A 22,174-nucleotide genomic window follows, 5' to 3' on the forward strand; every position below is an offset into this window, starting at 1 on the left:
CACCTGCTGTGACAGCGGGAGTGAGGGGCTGGTCATGGAGGAAGTTGGGCTGGATTTAGAACAACCAAGTTCACATTGTGAAGGAGGCCGGGGAAGCAGGTGCACGTGTGAAATGAAGCTGGAAGCACTGACAGAACATGGAACTAGAACCAGGAGGGGGATCGAGGGCCTGACATCACCAGGCGGGGAAGCTGGGTCAGACCTGCCAGTAAGTTGGAGTCCAGCCTGCAGCGAGTGGTGTCAGTGCTTTGTGAGGATGACGTAAAACCCAGAGCAGCTATCACTTCTATGGAGATCAAAGGTGTTCAGCTGCTCTCAATATCTGACACGTACTGACTTGTGTAATCTTTGTTTATTTATTTATTTATTTATTTTGTTATTGATTTCAGAGAGGAAGGGAGGGGGGAGAGAAATATCAGTGAGAGAATCTTTGGCTGCCTCCTGCACGCCCCCTACTGGGAACCAAGCCTGCAACCCAGGCATGTGCCCTTGGCTGGAATCGAACTTGGGATCCTTCAGTCCATAGGTCGACGCTCTATCCACTGAGCCAAACCAGCTAGGGCAACTTGTGTAATCTTTGAAACAGTCCTATCAGATAGTTACCATTATTATCCCATTTTATGGATGAGGAAACCGAGGCACAAAAAAGTCAAATATTCTACCCAAGGAAACAGAAACTGGTACAGCCTGTATCCAAAATTAGGCCCTCTGGCCCTAGCAATTGTGCTCTTAAAATACTTTCACGTATGAAAGGGCCAATATTTGGCTATCCTTGGCTTACACAAACAACAGTTTTATCCTGCTCAAGCCAAAATCACTTCTCTTCCGCTCCAGGACCCACCTCTTGTTCTGGTTAAACAAACCGAGACAGTGGTTCAAACAGTGTTTATTGAATGTAAAGTAACCCCAGCCCCATGGGGAAGAAAGTTCCAAGGAGAACAGAATAATACAGATTAAATACCCACCTGTGCATTCTCTCTCTCTCTCTCTCTCTCTCTCTCTCTCTCTCTCTCTCTCTCTCTCTCTCACACACACACACACACACACACACACACACCACATACATATCCAAACTCTTAACAGTGACGAATCAAACACCTGCTTCCTCCAGCCTAAGTGATGGCCGTTAGCAGGTGGTTCAGAGGTGGGGCTCCAGAATGGGTTGTAATAGCAGCAGCCTGTCCCTCCCCGCCCTGCCCCAGAGAGCCGGGGTGCCTAGGAGGTAGGGGGCAACTCCTCCCCACTCTGCCGCAGACGCTTCTTGGCTCGGATCTCATTCATGGCCTCTTCAATGGAGCGTGTGTCCCTCTTGTTGGCCACGGGCACTAGGGACAGAGGAAAGGGTGGGGAGGGCCTAGGATCCCGGTGCCTTAGCCTGCCCTCCCCCTGCCCTCCCCAGCTCCCACTGTGGCCTCACCACAGCCATAGGTCTTGTTGGCCTGAAGCATATGGGCTGCATCCTTGGCTGCCCCCTTGCCGATGAGGTGGCTGTACTTGTCCTTGTAGTCACTGGTGGGGCTCACTACCACGGGTCCCTGCTGAGCTGCCTCCTCCTCCTGCCGCTGGGCCAGCTCCTAGGGGTGCAGAAGAGTGGCACTGGTGCTCAGGGGTCTGACCCCAACGCCTCCCAGGTGGTGGGCTCCAGGGACTGCTAGGCATAACTCACCTTCAGCTTCCGTTTCTCCTCCGCCTTCTGGGGGTCCCACTCCTCTCCACGACGGTAGGAGTCCAGCTCTTCATCTGAGGGTGCAAACTCCTGAGGAAGGAGGGATGATGAGCTCAAGGCTCCATGTACATGTTTCATCTCATTTCTCTCTCCCAAGGGGGCACAGGCTGAGAGGGAGCGAGTGGGGAACCCAGGCCTTTTACCTTTTTGAAGATCATGACATAGCGACATTCGTCATCTTCTCCAAAGGAGAAGGATGTCAGGCCAGCCACTTCCACCACATCGTGTCTGGGAGGGGAGGGAGGACAGAGGAAAGAGTATGTAGAGCCACGAGGGGCCTAGCACCCTCCTCTTGGTGGATTTCCACCCTGGACCTTCCATGCCAGCCTGGCCACCCGCTTCCTGCCTCCCCAGCCCAAGGCACTCACAGTATGCTTCTCTCTATCTTGTTCATCGGCTGAAACTTTTTCTTGATCTGCCCACTGTCTTGGATGAAGTCGGATACCTCTTTCTCCATCTTGGGAGAGGGAAACGGGGAGAACATATGAGATGATGGCTCTGCCCCAGTATCCCTCTTCCTATGGGCCTTTGCCTCCCCACACCTAACCCAGCCTCCATGCCATCAGCTTCCAGGCTTCACCGCTCCTGAGACATTTTCAAAATCCCTGAGTTCTAATTCTGACTCATTGGAAATTCTTCCTGAGGCTGCCTTGATCTCTCCGGTTGTTCTCACCCTTTTACGAAACTCCACTTTCTGTTGTTTGTCTTGCTCCTGTAGTTTCTTCAGGCGGGCAGCCTGCTCTGGGGGTGAGAAATGGCAGCATGAGGCCAGGGCAGAAGCATGGGTGGGGAGGGTTGTAAGGTTTCAAAGGAGGTCTGGTGTCCACTGGGAGGGCTACTGTTCATTCACCAAGCATTTATCGATTTTTTAACCTGGCACTGTACTAGGCCCTGGAGCACCAAGATCTGTAAGACACAGCTTTGCCCTTCAAGAGATCAGTTTAGGAGGAGTAGCAAAGATTAGAACTATGCTTAACCGCACTTCCCAATCTCACAGGGGAAACCAATTAACAAACATTTACTACCCACAATATACAAAGAACTATAAGGCACCTGCGGAGGTAAGGAGACCAGACTAAGGCCCTGTCCTTAAAGAGTTCATCATCTCATTGTCTACATGGGAAAGAGGAAATTATTTAACTTCCTACCTATATTTTGTAACCCCTTCCTACGCCCCTCCCCACAACTTCTCACTTCTACAGACAAGATGAAGCTGAAATGACTAATCTGACACCGTTCTCCTTTGAGAATGTAGGTGTTCAAAGTCATTTGTAGAGAAACTTCCCATCCTTACATCTTATGTTCCCTCTCCTCTCTTTTATCATTTTAAATCCTTTATATCCTTAAGGCCCATTTCTTCCACAGGATCCAACTAGCTCTAGCTGCACCGACCTCTTCCCATTTTCCTAATCACTCCATGCCTTTGCACATGTTGTTCTTTTGCACATGTTGTTCCTTCTGCTTGAAATGCTTTTCCTCCTCTTGCAAACTTTGAGCTTCACCATGAGTCAGGGTTACTCACTTCTTCCTCTGGGGCCCACACACATTCAGCTCCGACATCTACAGCATGTGCTGAGAGCCAATCTAATGTAACTTTGTCTCCCCTGCCATCCTGTAAGCTCCGAGGACGCAGGGACCCTGTTCACCTATCCTCTGTGGCCCCTGACATCAAGGACTCTGACCATCGGTGGCCACTGAGTGTTCGATAACTGGTTTGAGTTCTCTCTGTATCTGAGAGGACATACGATGATCATCGTTCAAGTCATAGGCTTAAAAGCCACACCTGGATTTAAAACCCTGCCACTTAGTAACCCGGCGACCTCAGGCATGTGATTAAACTCTCAACTTTGTCTTCCCAGGTAGTCATGGTGAGCACGAACTAATTCCAACTGCCGGTTCCCATTATGCTCCCTCCTTCCTCAGAGCTTTCAAACACACATCTGCCTGTAACACTGCTCCCCCCGCTTACTCACTGGATTATCTACCCTTCACTTCAGATCTCAGGCCTCCACAGACTAGGTTAAAGACCCCTAGGTAGTCGCTCTCAGAACTATTTTTCTTTCAGAGCACTTATCAAGCTGATGATTAAACTTCTATGTGATCGTTTTAATCAACGTGCATTTCATCAATGCTTTCAGACCGTGGGCTTCTGAGGGTACCCCGGCTCCTAGCAACCGTTTAGTAAACAATAGGTATTTCGGAATTAAGCAGCACTTGAGCGCACTGAAGGCATGCAGCCTGCCCTGGCCCCTCGGGTGGGTGGGAAGCCAGGGGCCGGGCCGGGGCTAGTCTGTGGTCTCCAGGCCTGCAGGGTTGGGGGGTGGGGGCCTTCCCAAGCCACATTCAGTCTGACTGCTTCACACGCCACAGCGCAAGCAACCCAGGGGAAGGCTGAACCGCCGGGCCGACCGCGCCCTTGGCTGGCAGGCGAACTCCTGAGCCCGCCTGCAGGGAAGTTACTCAGAGAATGCAAGTGGGAGCCTACAGCCAATCGGACCCGGCAGAGGCATTTCCTCTCCAATCAACATCACGACCCACTCGGAGAACCGGGGAAAGTAAGGCTACAGACAGGAAGGGTTCGAAAGATGTTAAATCAAGTAGGCGGGGCATAGGACAGCGAAAGGACCCATCAACCAATTGGAGGAGCTTGAGGTGGGTGGGTGGGCCAGAGGAAGGTCTTTAATAGGCAGACCTTGAAGATGGCCAATAGAGGTGAAAGGATTGCGGATGGGCGTGTCCTGGACCCAATCAGAATGGGAATGGGTCGTGGGACACTCCAGCCCGGAGTTGGGCGGGGCCGAGTGACCGAACACGCCCTCCTGCGACCCGAAGGCGGGCCAAGGAGCACCCGGAGGCAATCTACCAATCAGAGCACGCCAGCAGCGGACAAGCGGGCCTGTTGACGAATAGAAAACAAGGACTGCAAGGCCAGGCGAGAGGCAGGAGGCCGGCGCTAGGCTTCGGGCAGCCAATCACCGTCCGCTGAGAACAGCGGGCGGGTCAGCAGCCCTTGTAGGGACTCTGGGGGGCCTATGAAGGGGCCTTTGAGGGGGTTTTCAAGGTTGAAGAGGCGGCACCGCCTAAAGGAGGAAGAACGCGGTCCTGAGGACCGAATGAGGAAAAGTAGATGTGAATTTGGGGTCCTCACCTCGGGCCCTGCGCCGAGTCTCCTGGTCACTGAGGCTGGGTGGCTTTTCCATGGAGCTTAGGATGGAGCCCAGTAGGTCCGCCATCTTGGGAGTGACAGAGACGGGGCGGTGCGTCTTAAAGGGAAGGACGAAATGCCTTTAAGGCCGGAAACACGTCGGCGGTGGGAAACCTCGCACCGGCCCCGCCCAGGCGCTGAACCGGCCGGGCGCGCGGCCGCCTCTCCCGCCGAGGCCCCGCCCCGGTCCCCTCCCCCGCCTTAGACAGAAGTCGGAGGCCGGCTGGTGCAGCGATGTTTAATGGCATCTCAGGAACTAAGCCCATGCACAAGTAGAAAGTGCTCGTGGGGCCGGCGGAGGCCCCTACAGCGTCTGGGAGCCGCAGCCCGGCCACGCAGCCCTCCCCGCGGCGCCTTAAATAGACTCTTCACTATACTCTGTATGTTACATATTTACAGACCCCTCCCGTCAGGGATGGGATGGGGTGGACTCCGCAGCGTGCTCCTATATACAGTCTCCCCTTGGGCCCCGGAGGTGGTGGCCAGGCCGGAGTGACGGGGGAGACGGGGCCAGAAGGGGAGGAAGCGGACGCAGACATGCGGAGTCGGTGGGGCACGGTGGGCCCTGAAACACGAGGGGCGAGCGCGGCGAAGGCAGGTGGGGCCAGGCCGATACATTCAGAGACGCGTCCAACAAATAAATAAGGCAATCCGGGAAGGGGGAGGCGGGTGCAGGCCAGGGGGCAGCTGTGGACAAGGGGCAGGCAGGGCTCGGAGCTCACGGCTGAAGATCCGGGCGTGTGGGGTGTGGGTCTTCTGGAGCCAGGGGCCAAAAAAGGGGGCACGGCCCAGCGGTAAGAGGAGCTGGGGTGGGGAGGGAGTTCAGCACTTTGGAGGGGGAGGCGGGTAGAGACCTCGTGAGATCTCCAAAACAGAGTGACTGGGAAAGCTGCCGACAGGGGGCTCCTCCCCCAGAGGGCCCTCTCCCTTAGGACAGCAGGGAGCGGCCTCAGAGTGGGGAGAGGTCAGGTGGCCAGTCCAGGTTGGGGAAGCCCTTCCAGCTCCTGCCTCTGCTTCAGCTCCCTCATCCTGCAGAGAAACAAGGAAGGAGTCAGAGGAGGAGGCCGGCAGACCTGGGGAGGTGGGCTGATGGAGGTGGCTGAGCAAAAGGAGGAAGGATGGGTACCTGTGTCGGCAGCGCCGCAGGAATCTCATGATTTTCCGGGCTGCCTGGTCCTGCTTTTTGGTGAGAAAGGAGCCTCTGGCAGAAGGAAGAAAAGATGAGGAAAACTCACCCAACACTCAGGCATCCCGTCCTCAGCCCTTTGGGACCCTCGCAAGGAAGGGCTAGGGCAGAACGAAGGGCTGGGAGTTGGGGGGCCATGGGCCGTGGGCATGGGGGCGGCGGGCAGGCACGGAGGCTGGGGCGGGCCCCTACTTGTTGCGGGGCGGCAGGCTGCCCGTGGGCCGGCGGCGGTAGGAGCGGTAGTGCTGCTGGATGAGCACGGCTGCCCGGCGGCTCTGCTGAAACCGCTTCTGCTCATAGTAGCTTCGGAACTTGCTCTGGATCAGGATGGCCGCCTGCGTCATCTTCTTATAGAGAGCAAACTGTGGGAGCGGGGAGGAGAGGAGGCGGGCTGAATTGGAGGGACAGAAACCAAACCCCTGAGGGTCACCCCGAGTTCAGCTGGCGCAGGTCTCTCTCTCTCCCTAATCCACACGCTCGTGGAAAAGCTTGAATCACCACAGACCACCTCACACCCGGACCTCATGCCTAATACCTTAAGTGCAATCCAGGTCAGCTTGTGGAGAGAGAAGGGGAGTCAGGGCTCCAGCAGCACTCTGGATGCTCTGGGCTGGGCTGGGTGTGTGTGGTTGGTTCTGCTTTAGAGGAAGGGACTCACCTGCTTGTACTTCCGGTAACAGCGCTGGATCACAGCCGCTGCTACCTCCTGCTGCTCCTTCAGCCACCGGCCCTGAGGGGAAAGCAGGAAGCCTCAGCACCTAAAGGCCCACCTCACAGACGTGTGACCTGTCCTCCCACCTGGCCTGAGGCCTGAGGTCCCCTGACCTTCCGCCCAAGGCCACTTTGGGTGACTGCTCTCCCTCCCAAAGTCCTGGGAGCCCACAGTCTGCCCTGACTCAAAGATGGCGTCATTCTTTCCCCCGGAGACCTCCCGGCCTCCTGACCTTGTACTTCCGGAAGGCCGTCTGGATGACTCGGGCTGCCTCATACAGCTCCCGCTGCTCGTGATCCGATAATGTCAGCAGGGCAAAGTCACTCTCCATCTTGCCACTGGCAGATGCTGAGAGAAACTCTGCCCAGGAAGGCGCTGGAGGGACCGCCAGGCGTCCCCGCTCAAAAGACAGCTCGCTGTGGGGGCAGAGAGAGGCAGTCATGGGGCATGTGAAGTCCCTCTTTGCCCAGGGGGAGCTGTGAAGGGACAGCCCCACCAACGGAGCCTGGAGAGCATGCTTCAGAGCACAGCCAGCCTCGATGCCCTCAAAGGCCCGCAGGGCCTCTGCCGGGATGGATCGTGGGCTGCGGGGAAGCCGCCTCCCCTTTCCCATCTCCCTTGGAACAGGAGCCCGGAGGCTCTGTCCTCAGCTGGTCACCTGGGAGGGGCGGCGCTGGGGAAGTGGTCCACGTTCTCCAGGTAGCTGGCCAGCCAGGACATGGTCTCGCTGAGCCCCAGGGCCCCTGTCCGCTCCCGCAGGGAGGCTGCCGCCTCGGGCAGCCCCACAAAGCCCTCTCGTTTGATCCGCTCCGGCGTGGCTTCGATGATTTGCTTGGCCAGTGAGATCATGTCCACCTGGACGGAGAAGCGGGGTGAGTCTTGGGGGTCCCCACTGCCAGGTGTTCCTGCCCTGACACAGCTGTAGCCTCAGTCCCCTTCCTGCCTTGTTCCTCCTCTCACCGCCAGATGAGGCATCAGGGATTGCTGTCCTTTCTAGCCCCGCCTTTCTCAGCCCCTATTCCACATTCACGCGTTTGTACTCACTGGGCCTCCGCCTGTGTTGAGACATTGTGGAGAACAGGGTGGGAAGGACATACTCCAGATGGAGAGTCAAGCTGAGCAAATGAAGGACTTAGCCTCCCAGGCTGACTGCTTACTGTCCTACCCAGGCCGGGCCCATGCCAGCACATCATTCCCACAGGTCTGGCCACGCCTGCCACCCCCACCCCCTTCAGCTCTCCAAGAACCAGCTCAGCCAACCACACAGCGCCCCACAGAATGGCTTCAGCCTGGCTTCCACGCCAGTCCTGACCCCGCAGCACTTCCTGCTGGCCACGTGTAACACGGCCCATGTTGTGGGACCGCTAAGTTTTCTGTACTTACAGTGCTACCCTGCCCTCGCTGATCCAGCAGCCTCTCTAAAGCCCGCATGTCCTCCGGTTCTTGCTATTCCTAAAGAGCTACTCTCATTTATTTACCCCACAAGTTCCTTAGCTTTCTCTATGTACCAGCTTCCTCCTCTCCAAGTCCTTGCCAGGTACCTCCATCTTCCAAGCTCTCTCTCCCACAACCCTCCCAATTTCCCCTCCATCACTCTGGTTCCCCAGGAAGCTTGTCTCTTCATGGATCAACAGGTAACCCCTACAATCCAGCTCTCACTGAAGATTCTCCCCAGATTTTTTTAGCCTCTGATGCCTCATGACTTCTGAGTCAAGCTCTGGTAGAAGTTAAGCAGAGGATGACCTTGCCTGTCCAAAAAGGAGGGTAGATAGCTGCTGCTTCCCAAACTGAAGCAAGACTCCATCTGTTTCAGGGACTAGCTGGCTCCCCCCACGCCCACCCCCCACCCCCCTCTCTCTAGCCCTCATAATTCCATCACGTGAGCAGTACCGGGATCACGTCCACAGCCGGGGGGCTGTAAGCTTCCTCTGGAGCAGCCCCTGCATCCAGGGCTGGCGGGGGAGGAGGTGGTGAGGGTGGGGGCCCTTTGGGGTTGGTGGCTTCATAGTCCATGAGGAGCAGGGGGGCCTCTGGGGCACCAGAGGAGAGCGGGCCTGGGGCCATCTCCATAATAATCTCAGAGGCTGGCAGAGGAGCAGGGGGGGGACTTCCATCGGGGGCACTAGAATAGGCTGATGTGACAGAAAACGTGCCATCGGACAGCTCGGAGGGCGAGGAGACGCTGCTCAGACCTGGAAGGTAAGGGAGGAGGGTGAGGGCAGCAGGGGCCATCTCCCTTCCCTCGAGTCTCCAACCTGCCCCGTCTTTGCTGTCCGTCTCCCTGTCTGTCCGTTCCTGTTGGTATTATCTCCCTTCCCAGCCTCCTCCTCCATTTCCCCCCTCCCACACTTTGTCTCCCACTCTTCAGCTTCCCTGGCCTACCGTCTCACCCACAGCCCCCCTTAAAAAGATCAGGGGTAACCCTCACCCGTGTCTGGACTGGAGGAGGGTGGCGACAGGGCAAGCGGGGGCTCGGCTGACGCCTCCTGCCTCTGCAGCTCCTCCAGGCAGCGGGCCAGGCGCACGTGGCCCCGGGAGTGAGCCACCGACAGGGGCAGGCGGCCCAGCGAGTCGGGGATGCTCAGCGCCTGCCGATTCCAGCGGAAAAGGAGCACAGCAGCTTCCAGGTGCCCCAGGGCACATGCCCACATCTAAGGGGGGTGGGGGAAGGCAGGGCAAGGACAGGAGGGGAGACAGGCGGAGGTGAGGCCCGAGGCCCTTTCTCCAGGCGGCCCATCTTCAGTCCCTCGTCCTCCCCATTCCTGCAGGTCTTCCCTGCAAGGCCCCTCCCCGTCTCCCCGCCCCACATGCACGGGACTGCGTGTCCTCACCAGGGGAGTGCAAGAGAAGTGATCCACGTTGAGCGGGTCCACCTCTTGCTCCAAGTCCAAGCTTCCGGTCTCCACACTTCTGGAGGGTTTGGGGAGGGACAGCAGAGCCCAGTTAGGGACAAAGTGGGCAAAGTGGGGACAGAGGAATGAAGAGCCTGGGAAGCCAGCTGTCTAGAAGCACTACAGTCAGTGGGATGAGGCAGTCAGAAATTAATAAATGTGATGGGGGGGGCGTTGTTGGGAGTGGGTGGAGAGATTGAACAAAAAAGAAGGAAAAAGAGAACTCATGCCCTGGCTGGCTTGGCTCAGTGGATAGAACATCAGCCTGCGGACTGAGGGATCCCGGGTTCCATTCCAGCCAGGGCCATGTGCCTGGGTTGTGGGCTCAATCCCCAGTGGGGGGTGTGTAGGAGGCAGCTGGTCGGTGGTTTTCTCTCATCGTTGATGTTTCTATCTCTCTCTCCTCCCTTCCTCTCTGAAATCAATATATATATATATATATATATATATATATATATATATGAAGAAAACTCATGACATGGACAACAGACAACAGTGTGGTGATTATAGGATAGGGGGTGGCCGTGGAGGCGGGCATAGAGAGGATCTATGGTGATGGAAAAATAAATAAATGTGAGGAGGGCAGAAAGTCAGTCTTGTAACTCAGGGGATGTTAAAATTTCTTCCAACACACATCTTCTAGCCCCTCTTCCTTCCCAGTGACCCCAGCTCCCTCGTAGCAAGGCTTCAGCCCCCTGACGCTTCTGTGCCAGTGGCTGCCCAGTCCCCGCCCTGCTGGCCCTGCTCACCGCCACTGGCTCAGGGTCTCGATGAGGCGGGCGTAGCCCTGGGCAGCGGCCAGGTGCAGAAGGCTCATGCCCCGGAAGGGGCTTCCGTGGGCCAGACGTTCAGGACCCCTCCAGGTGGAGCGTGGGATCATGCTCTCCACCAAGACCACTACCCGGGCCTCGAACCCGGGCCCCTGGCCTTCATCCTGCAATACACACAACCTTATGCAGAGAACTGAGCATGTGGTCCTCTGGCTTGAGATGGCCTTGGCCATCCCATACCTGGCCTCTCAGCTTCTAACTCTGCCCTCCCACACTCCTCACACCAGGTTCCCACCACACACCCCTCTGAAGGCCTGCCAGTTCTCCCAGTTCAAGTTCCTGGGTGTCCCCTACTCCCACAGCTAACTTCCTGCAGACCCTCTGGCAGCCAGATCTCCCAGCCCCCGCCCGTGCTGTGCCAGTGCCACATCCACAGATGCCTCTCCCAGTCTGTCTTCTTCCCTCAGACACTCAGGACTCCCAGAGCACGGGACCCCAACCTCCTGGTCCCCTCCCCCACCCTCTCCTTCACCTCCACCCTTCTTCGGACCAGAAATAGTCTGAAGCCTGTCATGCCAAGAGGGTGCCCAGAATAGCCACTCTTGCCACAGGGCGGGGGTGGGAGCAGGGTGACGTCAGGGCTGGGGAGGAGGGCCGGCTGAGGCGGTGGGGGACGGGAGAGTGAGAGCCATTTTCTTTAGGAAGACCCTCCCTCCGCTCCCTGGCTCCCTCATGGAAGTACCTGCATCGGAGGCCCGTCAGGACCCTGGCCAGGTGCCTGGCCAGCTGCCGCGATCTCTGCCATCCGCTTCTCCATCTGCTCCAGCCGCTCCAGTATGGACATCCGGAACTGGTTGTCTGAGGGGGAAGGGGATGGGGGCTGTGGGCAGGGTCTAGGCGATGCCCTTAACGCAGAACGGGACCTACCCCAGGGTCTGGGAGGTAAAGACGCTGAATCACGTTCTTACCTCTTCAGCCCCTTTCCCCACCCCCCTCTGAAACTCGGTCCTTAAGCTAGGGCTCTTAACACTACTCATCGACCCAGGACCAGAATCCAGAACCACAGCTGTGTCCTTCGAGGCAGACACAGGAGGAATTCCCACATACTATCCCGCCTCGAACTGCTCCAGGTCGTACACACACTCCCTCAGCCTGCTCCTCGGGGAAACGGGGAAAGGCTGTCAGCTCTTCCCCAGGCACTACCTCTGTCCCCCATGCTGGGGCTGAAGGACTCTGTGAGCCCCAAACCGCTCAGGAACTGTGATTTGAAAAGCACCGCCCCTTCCTCCTGGCCCCCCACAGCTGTCCACAAAGAGGATGGTGGGGAGGGAACGTGACAGAGATGGATAGCCATCCATTCCTCCTCCTCCCCTCACCCCATGCACAAATACACACGCGCGCGCACACACACATCCAAAGCTATATCTGTCCCCTCTTGAGATCACACAAGGACAAGGAGGAGGGGCGGGAGGGGATCAGAGCCATGGAAAAACAAGCATCAAGAAACAGGCTGGAGGTCAGGGATGTGCTGAGATGCTAGGCAGAAGGGGCCGAGGCACGGAAGTGATGGTGGGGAGGAAGGTGGACAAGGATGAGTAGAAACCCTTGTATAACAGGGAGGAGAGAGAGCAGAAAGGCTAAACAAGGCAAAGAGAGGAGAGAGAGGACGAAGGAAAGCTGGGGACTGTTCCAAACAGCAACAAGGAAGAGAAGGAGAGGGACAAGTGAAGACTCTGGTCCAAGGAGAAATGAGAGGGGGCGGGGAGCGATGGTGTAACTGATTAGGCAGGGACAGGACAGGAAGGCAAGGGGCAGTCACCGCAGGAAAGACAGAGCAGGCCCGGGAGGCCTGGCAAGATCCCATGGTAGGCTGCGGGGCAACCCACACACAGCCCCCTGAGGGGCGGTGAGCCAGGACGAGCCGGAGCGAGACAAGCAGGCATGGCGGGAGACACCGCAGGGTGACCGCAGAACTGAGGCACCCAGAGGCGGCAACAGAGACACCCAGAGGAGAAGACAGAGAAGCACACACCCTGGGAAAGAGGCAGGAGCAGAGGGAAACAATTTCTCAAAGCCAGTGCTGGATTTAAGCAAATACACACAGCCCAGCCGGCACAGCTCAGTGGCTGAGCATCGACCTATGTATTCGAGACACCTATACATATCAAATATGAATCAGGAGGTCACGGTTCGATTCCTACCCAGGACACATGCCTAGATTGCAGGGTCGATCCCCAAGGTGGGGCATGCAGGAGGCAGCCAATCAATGATTCTTATCATTGATGTTTCTCTCTCTTTTCCCCCCTCTCTGAAATCAATAAAAATATACTTAAAAAAATAGACACATACACATGCATGTTTGCACTTCTTTGTGTGTTTGAATGAGAAAGTACAGCATGCTATTAAAGTGGTAGACATTACTGAGGAGTAGCATCGGCAGTTTTCACTTTTAGGTTGTGCTTTTCTGTAATTTCCTCTAGTAAATACCTATCTTTATGGAGAAGAAAACAATACAGGTCTAGATGCATGTACACACTCGCACATCCTATATCGACTGCTCTAGGCCCTGTCCCCACTCCCGCCTCTTTGGGATGGAGAAGGCAGGACAAGACTGCGGCAAACAGGCTCCAGACGCACAGGGAAGATGAGGGGAGAAAAGCTGCCGCTGCATTTAGAAACGGCCAGCGAAGTGGGAGCTGAGAAAGGCCGGTACACGTGGGCTCGGTGGTGGACCTGAGCGCTGAGGCGTGGAAGAGTGTCATGCTCAAAGCCTGTGGGGCCCGACGCTGGGGATCAGAGGCCTCGCTAACTTACCATCTAGTGACAGCCAGTCCAGCTGAGTACTAGGCAGGGACAGGAATCGGCGGGCTCGATACTCAAAGAGCACGGAGGCAGAAAGGGGCCCCTCCCGCCCGGCCACCTGCAAAGACACCAGCCCTACCTCATGGGCTGGGGAGGGCAAGGTCAGTGAGAGGGGCTCTCCCCACCAGCGCCTTCTCTGGCCCTCCGTGTCGGAGCCACGGACGGTCATTTCACAGTGAGCCTCCCGGCTCCCCTGCTGTGGGCCAACAGGCTGCTGACTTGGGGGGGAGAAGGGGGCCTTGGCACTAACTGGGAAGGGATGCCTTTCCTTTGAGAACTCAATACCTGCTATGGGCCAGCGACCCCTTGGACTCTGGGCCCTGTAGTTAAGGATGTTTGTTATTCGGCACCAAGGCCTGGAAGCCGAGGGCCAAGAGACACCCATACTTATAAGTAATTTGATGGAGTGTACACCCCCTGGTCTCCCAAAACCAGTGTCCAGACGTCATGGCCCCGTTGCTAAGACGGGAGGAAGGAGAGCTGGCTGCTCACCAACGGTGTCTAGTGAGAGCGATGTCCCCGCTATGGCCTTGGAAAGGGAGCCATCAGGCCCCGGTCCCTGGCGCACCACCTGTGCACCACTGAACAGGGCTGTTGAGATGGGGGAGAACTCACACATCAGTGACAAAGCTGCCACCGTGCCACTGGGGAGACTTTGGGGTTCACAGTGAGGCTGGCTGACTGCTGAGTGCAGGGTCGAGGGCAAGGGTGGTGGCTAAAGGGCAGAGACTAGAGGTTGTTCTGGCAGTGACGTCCAGACCAGCACTGCCTAACAAAACATTCCCCAACCGAAACCGGTTTGGCTCAGTGGGTAGAGCGTTGGTCTGCAGACTGAAGGGTCCCAGGTTCAATTCCGGGCACATCCCTGGTATGGGGTGTGCAGGAGGCAGCTGGTCGATGTTTCTCTCTCATCGACATTTCTAGCTCTCTATCCCTCTCCCTTCCTCTCTGTAAAAAAATCAATAAAATATATTTTTTTTAAAAAATTGCCCAATAATGGAAGTGCTTATCCGCACTGCTCAATAGGGCAGCACTGGCCAGGTGGCTACTGACCACTCAGAATGTGGGTAGTGTGACTGAGGAACTGAACTTTAAATTTGACTTAGTTTTCATTGATTGCAACGGGCACAGGTGGCTAACGGTGACTGTATTAGACGGAGGCCAATGTCCTTCGATCGGAGGAGACCAACATCTCTCCCTTTTCATTCTTCCAAGAGCTAGACTCTGGCTCTAAGGCCGGAACAGACATCAGAGACTCCCTGACCTTGCAGGAGGGGAGGCCAAGGACCCGGGAAAAGAGCAGACGTATCTGAGGTCACAAGTCCAGGAAGGAGCAGATTTCTTGGACCAGAACCCAGACCTTCTGACACCTGAGCCCAGGCTCATTTGCCTGCTGGAGGACGTGGGACTCAGCCTCAGGACTGAATGCTGTGTGCTCTCAGGAACAACTCAACACGTTTGCCCCCAGTGCTTCCAGAAGTCCTAAATGCCATTAGCTAGTCCCTTCCCCCACTAGTCCCCATCCTCATACCGGGACAGTAGCAGCGTAAGACGCCAGGCTGGACAAGCGATGCTGGCACTGCGATGTGATCGAAGACACAGGAGTAATGCTCGGAGGCCTCCGTCCAAGGACCCGTGATGAGCACCTTGACCCCACCCTGCGGACGGAAGTCAGAGGGCCCTGTGGCTAGAGCTCTGTTGGTATTCACTCACTCACTCACTCAGTAATGTAGACTCTCAGGCCCTGTGCTAGAGTCTGGGGGTACAGGGACTGGACAGGACCCCCTGGGGTAAGGTCACCTAGTCTGTCCCTCCTCCCCAATATCCCTGCCCTCCTCCTGAGCCTGCTAGCCTCACCCAAGGCTACTGACTCATTTGCAGATAGCTGTCATCAGGAGGAAGTCCTTTTTTTAGGCCCCAACTATAGTTCCTCCTTCCCCTCATTAGGGCAGCATAAAGCAGAACTTCCCTACTAATGAAGACACAGTCTTTTAGCTTCCCACAGTCTGCAATCACATCCCCACTATGTCTTCTCTTCTCCCGCACTAAGTGGCCTCAATCCCCTCCCTGTGAACGTCACCAGGGGAATGAGTCCCTGGGCAGCTGGGATGGGAAGGGAGGGAGAAGGGTGAGTCAGAAGGACTATGGAAACAGGAAAGGAGCCACACTGTGGAAAAGTAGAGGTTGGGAGGACTAAGCAGCCATGGCAACTAGGCCCCATACCATGGGGTAAGAGGGACGGGCATGAGAGACTTACCTCTGGGTAGGACCACTCTGGGGAGAAGTCGGTGATGGAGCTGAGAGCAGGTGAGAGCTGGGGGTTTGGGGCAGGGATGCCTGGAGCTTCCTCGCTGATGAGCTCTCCCATAAGGTCTGGGAATGACGAAAGACTGAAGGGCTCCAGCTCGCCGGCCCCACTGGCTCCTCCAAACAAGGCCTCCCCTCTGCCTACCCTGCCCGATGGCTCCGAGGGGGCAGGGGAGGGGGGTGGGGAAGGAGGGGGGGAAGGTATGGGTGGGGCAGGCCCCTGGACCTTAAGGTCCTCTCCACTGTCATCATCTTGAATGAAGAAGCAGTTTCCTCTTCTCCCACCCCCTACTGACGGTGGAGGGGGACCCCGAGCAGCTGCCTGGGGCTCCAGGGCAGCAGCAGGCTCTAGGGCAGGACAGGGCGGATGGGCAGCCTCTGCCTCCGGGAAGTCTGGGCTCACCCCCTGCCCCCCTCCATATGTCTGGCCCCTCTGGGGGCTGTTGAGAAAACGATCAGGGTCAAAGGCAGGGCTGGGAGGAGCTGGTGGGGCAGAGGGCTCCGAGCCGACAACCACTGCCAAGCTCATGGGCGGGTGCGGGTCAGCCTGGGGAGCCAAGTGCCTGGTGGGCGTCAAGCCCCCAGGACGCTGCTCCAGTCCCGTCAGGAGGAGGATAGCGGTGCCTCCCCTCGACGACCCCCCTCGAGAGGTGGGAGGGCTAGGTCTGATCTCTAGGGGTTCTGCAAAGCCCGAGGAAGAGGAGGAAGAGGAGGAAGAAGATGGGGAGGTATGTGCCTTGGGGAGCTCTGGGGGAAGTGGGGCTGTCAGGGGAGGGGGCTCAGGGGGGTGGGGATGGGGGATGGAGGTCAGGGTTAAAGCGCGGGGCTCCACTTTGGGAGAGATGATGCGGTGTTTTGTGCTGCTGCATTTGTGCGTAAGGCTCCCGGAACCTGGAATGGAAAGGGGCAGGGAAGAGAGAAGGGATGGGACACATCTTTCTCCATCATCCCCAGGCTGGGGTGGGGCCAGGGCTAGTCTGCTCCCCAACTCTTCCTCGGTGCAGGCCCTTTGCAGGGATCCCGATCTTCCCACAAATTCCTCTTTAACCCTTACCCACCCCCACCTTTCCCCACACCTTCATGCAGTGGCTGGGAATCTGCTATATACTAGAGCTGTAATACTGATTATGGCCACTGCGGGGCAGCAGAAATACTCCTTCCTCATTTAAACAGGACTGAAGGAGCATGGAGCGGGAGAGGCGGGGACAGAGGGCTTGGAGGAAAGGTGAGAAAAATAGGTAAAACCATAAAAAAAAAAAAAGGACAAAAGAAGAGAACTACTGGGGTACCAATTAGGAGAAAAGCTAAGGCTGGGTCTATGTGGGAGTGCTGGGGTAGAAGGAGTTGCTAAGAGTAGAAGGCAGAAAAAAGCTGGGCTGCCAAGACTCAAGAAAAAGGAGCCGGGGTCAGTGCACACCCAGATGGGAAGGCATACAGATCCCAGCAAGATAGATACCCCCCTGGCTTAAGTGCAGTGTGGCCAGTCAGGACGAGAGCTCCAAAGTCGGGGTCACTCACCAAGGCCCCCACTGCAGAGACAGGCATGGGTTCGTGGTGCAGGCTTGGTCGGGTGGGTGTCCAGGATCTGCTGCACCAGCTGCTCTACAGAGAACTCCCCCGTCCCGTTCCCACAGCTCCACTTGATGCCATGAACTAGGGGAGAGGTGGGGGGAAGTGCTATGGGACCCCCACAAAAGTCCCCAGAGCACCTCCACAGCTCGGCTCCTTCAAGCACCTGAGATGCTCCAAGACTTCTGGCCAAGGGCACAGAGGCCAGCAGCCTCGAGACTGCTTGCATCTGTAGTTCACAGCTGTCCCTTCTCCATGTGAGAACTCGCCAGGAGGCCTAACACCCCCGCAGGAAAGCTCCCTCTGGCTTAGACGGACATAGTCACCCCACAGGCTCCTGGTGCCTCTGGGAGGGCCCTGTTTCCACTCTCCCTGGGAGCACCGTCCTAGCCCTGCTGCCTTACACATGGGCTTCAGCTGTCCCAACAACTCCTCCCGGGACCACTTGAGCCACTCTCGCCGGTCGCTGCTGATGGAACAGAAGATGGGGCTGCAGCCCTTTCCACAATCCTCCAGGGCGGGGACGTTCAGGTAGTGCACAAGGACGATGTCCGGGTTCTGAGGGCACAGGGCACACACACAGAGCACGATGGGGCCCTGAGATCCAAGGGCTTGGCTTCCTGGTCTTCATTTTTCCCCCCGGAACCGCCCACTCCATCCCCAAGTTCTGGTTCTCTCTATCCCAAACTCCCCGCCAACCAAGCCCCTTTACCCACTCAGAACTAGCCACCCTTCACTGCGCCCTTCCAGACTCCATGTCCCTCAAAGAGCCAGGAAGAGGGTGCCTCCCTGAGCGCTCCCGTCCTTACCTGGAGCAGCCAGTAGCAGCGCCGATGGAATGTGGGGACGATGGAAGAGTGAACGTAGCAGCCATAGAGACACTGCCAGGAGACAGGCTGGGGTGGGGGGAGGGCTAGTCTGCTCCCCAACTCTTCCTCTGTTCAGTCCCTTTGCAGGAATCCCAATCTTCCCACCAGCTCCTCTTCACCCCGACCCACCCCCACCCCTTCCCCACCCCTTCAAAGACCCAGCCCCCCCAGTCACGGGTGAGAGGCAGGAGGAGGGCACACTGGGCCCCGGGCCTCAGGATGAGGATCACATTTGAGATATAGGACTATCTGGAAATCCGAGGGCGGGGCAAGAACACAACTGAGATGAGGAGCAATGATTTGGGGAAGATAAACCTGTGCTTGGACCCCCGAGGGAAATGCAAGTGAGGTGAGGGGGCTGGGCATTGGTGTCCTCCAGGGGAGGCACACCCTAAGGGCTGCAGAGCCGGGATGTGGAGGGAAATGGGGTGTGGAGGGTGGGCTATCAGCCAGCTGATGCAAAGCGAGTGAGAAGGGAGGGTGGCGAGGCAGACAATGGTCCCAAGTCCTGATGGGGCTGGAACCCAGCTAAGGGCTGAGAAGGGCGGGCCGTGGCAGGTGAGCAGGATGCCTCGCTTACCTCCATGCCCTGGACCTTCAGCTTCATGTGGTCCTCTCGGGTGGTCTTCCCATCCTTCCGCTTCTTCCAGAGGTAGCCATCCTTCCGGTATTTCACCTTCTTGCGGTTGTAGAGGATGATGGAGCCATTCTGAGGCCTGAAGGCAGGAGGTAGGGTTGGCCTTGAGTTCCATGAACAAAACCCAGGACCCCTGCCACTCGCACCTTCACGAACTTTCTCACCTTGTCTTTGGGGCACAGGACAGCCACTCCTCATGCTTCTCAAAGGTGATCAAGTAGGATGCAATCTCCTGTGGAAGAGGAGGAACTCAGGTGGGTGTCCCCTGCAACCAGTCTCAGACTGGCCTCTTGGCCACCCCTCAGGGTCTCTCTCTACTGAATTCTGGCAGCTAATGGAGGATGCTGCCAGCTCTCTGGACCCAGCAAGGCTCATGCCCTTCTAAGAATCCCAGGTTCCATCGCAAACAAAAGTCTAACCTCTGGAATTCCATCAGCCTGACTCCCTCCCTCCCCTCCAACTGGGGCTTTTACCTTGGGGCCAGACCCAAGCTCTTCGTCATTCTTTGTTCATCATTATTTTACTCTCCAAATTCCACTTTTGTGCCACTTCCTGACTCAGAAAACTTCACCAGGAATTCCAGATTCTTCAGCCTGACTCCAAGGTCCTCCCTGACCAGGGATCAAACCATCGCTCCTATCATACATTCACCTACCACTGCACCTACCATTCCTGCCAGACTGAACCACCGATTCTTCCCTGAACTGAGCAGCAATATCCTCAGTGTTAGCACTGTACAAGTCTGAAGTGCCATGTACACATCTTTGAGTCGGGAAATCCTAGCCATTCATTGACCAAATCCCTTCCCAGAGCTCCATGAAGTGCTGTGGCCCTAACAATCACACACACACACACACACACACACACCCCTTTTGACTGACAGTCCTCTTCTAGTCCAATAATCAAATCAATAATGATCAACCACCAAGTACATACAAAGCACTGGGAGGAGGGAGCACAGAAGGTGTGTAACACAGGACGTGCCCTCCAGAAGGAGCAAAGCATAAGTGGTGGTTAAAAGAGGAGCTTTGGCTGAAACCGGTTTGGCTCAGTGGTAGAGCGTCAGTCTGCGGACTGAAAGGTCCCGGGTTCGATTCCGGTCAAGGGCATGTACCTTGGTTGCGGGCACATCCTCGGTAGGGGGTGTGCAAGAGGCAATGTTTCTCTCTCATCGACGTTTCTAGCTCTCTATCTCTCTCCCTTCCTCTCTGTAAAAAACCAATAAAATATATTAAAAAAAGAGGAGCTCTGGAGCGAGTCAGAAAAGCACATGGGGTAAGTCATTTCCTCATCTACACCATGGGGATAACCGTGCTTGCTCTAGAGATAGCATCATCAGAGCTGCAGCATGAGATAGTGGAGGTCAAGTGCTTAACGCAGTACCCGGTTTGTAAGAAATACTGTGGAGGTGGTAGCTATTATTCTTACTCAGGTGGCCATGCCAAGAAGTGAGTTCCTACAAGATGCAGGTCTTTATACCTCCCCTGGGACGCCCAAAGAGCGGGGAACAGTGCTCTGCACTTGGGAGACCCTCATTCCCTCTCACCAGGCCTTGCTACGCCCCGATCCCCCAAGCTCCCTAGGAAACCTCATTTGTATTCCACCGCAGCCGCTCTGGAGGCAGCAGTGGACATCGAGGAAGACACTCCAACAGCTTCTTCGGGAGGAAGATCTTCAGGTGGTGGCTGTTCTCTGGAGGAAATTAGAAAGGAGGGCTCAGGGTGCGGGCCCAGGGCAAAGGGCCGAATCCAGAGCACTGGGAGGACTGGATAGCAGGGAGTCCGAGAACCACAGGCGCCTCAGGGCCGGGAGGGAGGGAGGTTGTGTCCCAAGTGGGAACCTGGATTGTCGACTCACCAGCAACCTCGGTGGTGTCCTTGGTACTCATGGTGAGGGCTCCAGGGGCAAGGTCACCCCTGGCCGGAGGGGCCGGGGGGAGGGGGAGTCTGTGCTGGGATAAGAGAGAACAGGTCACGGCCGAAGCCCTCACACTTATCCAGGATGAGGTGGGAGAGGCAGCGCAGAACTGGGCCATGGGAGAGAAGAGGAAGAGAGGAAGGAAGGGGATAGGCTCTGATGTGAGAGTGGGGGAGGGGGAGAGCCCAGACCTGGTGCCAGGAACCAACGTGAGCGGGGCCCACGACAGAAGAGTAATCAGGAAGAGTCAGTAATCAGGGTGGAGGAGGGGAGACACCGACGGGACTGGCGTCCTACAGGTCCTACAGCGTAGGCTCTGGAGGAGGCTGGGGCTTTGGCGGGGTCAGGTCCTGGGGACTGGGACTCAGGGCATCCGGTCCTTGGAGAATGGTTTGGCAAATGAGAGCCTGGATGCTGGGGGTTGGGCGTTGGGCAGGAGATCTAAGTCCAGTGGAGAGCGAGGCCTTAGAAGACACACCCTGAGTCCCTTCTCTATTTGATTTTTCCAAGAGGAAAGACAGATCTGACAACCTTTCCTCACCTCTCGCTCTGGTCCAGGATGGTCAAGGCCTGGGACAACCTGGGATAGTCACCCACGACCCAGCTTCCCACCCTCAGGACAATCCAGAGGCTGACAGCCCTCTCCACCCTTCACCCACCTCTCTCCCCACCCTCCCCAGAAGCCTCTGCTGCCCCGGCCTCCAGCGGACCCTACCCCATCTACACCCCGCTCCAGCCTGAGCCCCCACCCTCCCGGGGGAACAGATGGAGCTGGAGGAGGCTGTCAGTGCGGGCTCCGCCAGGTGTCCGAGGATGAAGAGGGGGAGGAGGCCCCTCCGAGCTCGGCTGCGTGGGTTGGGGTGAGGACTCCGCCCAGGGCGCAGGTGCACAGTCCGGGCGAGGCCGCCCACTAGGGTGCGGGGCGGGCCCAGGGCGGCCCCCCGCGGGGGGCAGTGGTCCCCAGAGAAGCTCGGAGCTGGGAGGGTCCTGCCTCCAGTCCGCAGGGAGGGAGGGATGTTCTGGGGAAGCTATGGAGCAGAGTCCGCGGGCGCGCGGCGCCCGAGGGGCCGTGGGGGCCCGGGGGTCCCTTAGGCAGTCCCCGCGCGCAGGTCCGCGGTGGGGCCCTGGGCGGAGCGGCTCCCGGCGCGGGGGAGGAGGACGGAAGCGGGAGGAGCGGCAGGAGGAGGGCGGTGGTCTCCGCGCGGCGCCGCGGCGGGGCCGGTGGAGCTGCGCCCCCTGGCGCGGGGGCGGGGAGGCGGGCCAGAGGCCCTGGCTCTTACCTCCCGGGGTCCCGCAGGTGACGGCGGCAGCGGCCATTCTACCCCACACCGACCCCCCCCAGCGCCGGCTGACAGCGGCGTCCGACGTCACTGCGCACGGGGCGGGGCTCCCAGTTAAGGGAAGAGGGTCGCGGAGGGAACCGGTGCCGCCGTGGGGCTCCGGGTGGGGCGCTGGCGGGTGGACTCAGTGCCGGGAAGCCCCTGAGGAGGCAGCGGGGTGGAGGGCAGGGTCCCGGGGTCCCG

At 57.6% G+C, this 22,174-nt stretch overlaps 2 protein-coding genes across 9 annotated transcripts; both read right to left on the reverse strand.

Annotated features, from left to right (window-relative positions):
- Positions 1-871: 871 nt before the first annotated feature.
- On the reverse strand, positions 872-5,066 carry SPAG7 (sperm associated antigen 7). The gene is made up of 7 exons (XM_045586632.1): positions 4,875-5,066; positions 2,400-2,467; positions 2,095-2,183; positions 1,870-1,954; positions 1,667-1,756; positions 1,418-1,574; positions 872-1,325 (listed from the first exon to the last, which is right to left on the reverse strand). The coding sequence occupies exons 1-7, from the start codon at positions 4,957-4,959 to the stop codon at positions 1,216-1,218; spliced, it is 684 nt and encodes a 227-aa protein (XP_045442588.1). The 5' UTR covers positions 4,960-5,066; the 3' UTR covers positions 872-1,215.
- An 89-nt stretch (positions 5,067-5,155) lies between these two features.
- CAMTA2 (calmodulin binding transcription activator 2) lies at positions 5,156-22,081 on the reverse strand. 8 transcript variants are annotated; one of them, XM_036452410.2, is made up of 23 exons: positions 21,932-22,081; positions 20,592-20,685; positions 20,323-20,426; positions 18,899-18,966; positions 18,678-18,813; positions 18,038-18,109; positions 17,633-17,786; positions 17,178-17,312; positions 15,610-16,550; positions 14,884-15,010; positions 13,305-13,439; positions 11,233-11,348; positions 10,470-10,654; positions 9,661-9,739; positions 9,258-9,480; positions 8,720-9,021; positions 7,488-7,684; positions 7,062-7,245; positions 6,776-6,847; positions 6,653-6,673; positions 6,310-6,479; positions 6,058-6,132; positions 5,156-5,960 (listed from the first exon to the last, which is right to left on the reverse strand). In XM_036452410.2, the coding sequence occupies exons 2-23, from the start codon at positions 20,620-20,622 to the stop codon at positions 5,897-5,899; spliced, it is 3,591 nt and encodes a 1,196-aa protein (XP_036308303.1). In that variant the 5' UTR covers positions 20,623-20,685; positions 21,932-22,081; the 3' UTR covers positions 5,156-5,896. The 8 variants fall into 8 exon arrangements, with proteins under 8 accessions (XP_036308303.1, XP_036308306.1, XP_036308305.1 ...); XM_036452408.2 differs by having other exon boundaries at positions 5,753-5,960; positions 18,038-18,124; XM_036452409.2 differs by having other exon boundaries at positions 5,753-5,960; positions 18,038-18,124; positions 20,592-20,680; positions 21,932-22,002.
- Between the last annotated feature and the right edge of the window lie 93 nt (positions 22,082-22,174).

The sequence above is a fragment of the Pipistrellus kuhlii genome, unplaced genomic scaffold (assembly GCF_014108245.1).
Source record: "Pipistrellus kuhlii isolate mPipKuh1 unplaced genomic scaffold, mPipKuh1.p scaffold_m20_p_23, whole genome shotgun sequence".
In the NCBI taxonomy this organism is placed as follows: Eukaryota; Metazoa; Chordata; class Mammalia; order Chiroptera; family Vespertilionidae; genus Pipistrellus; species Pipistrellus kuhlii.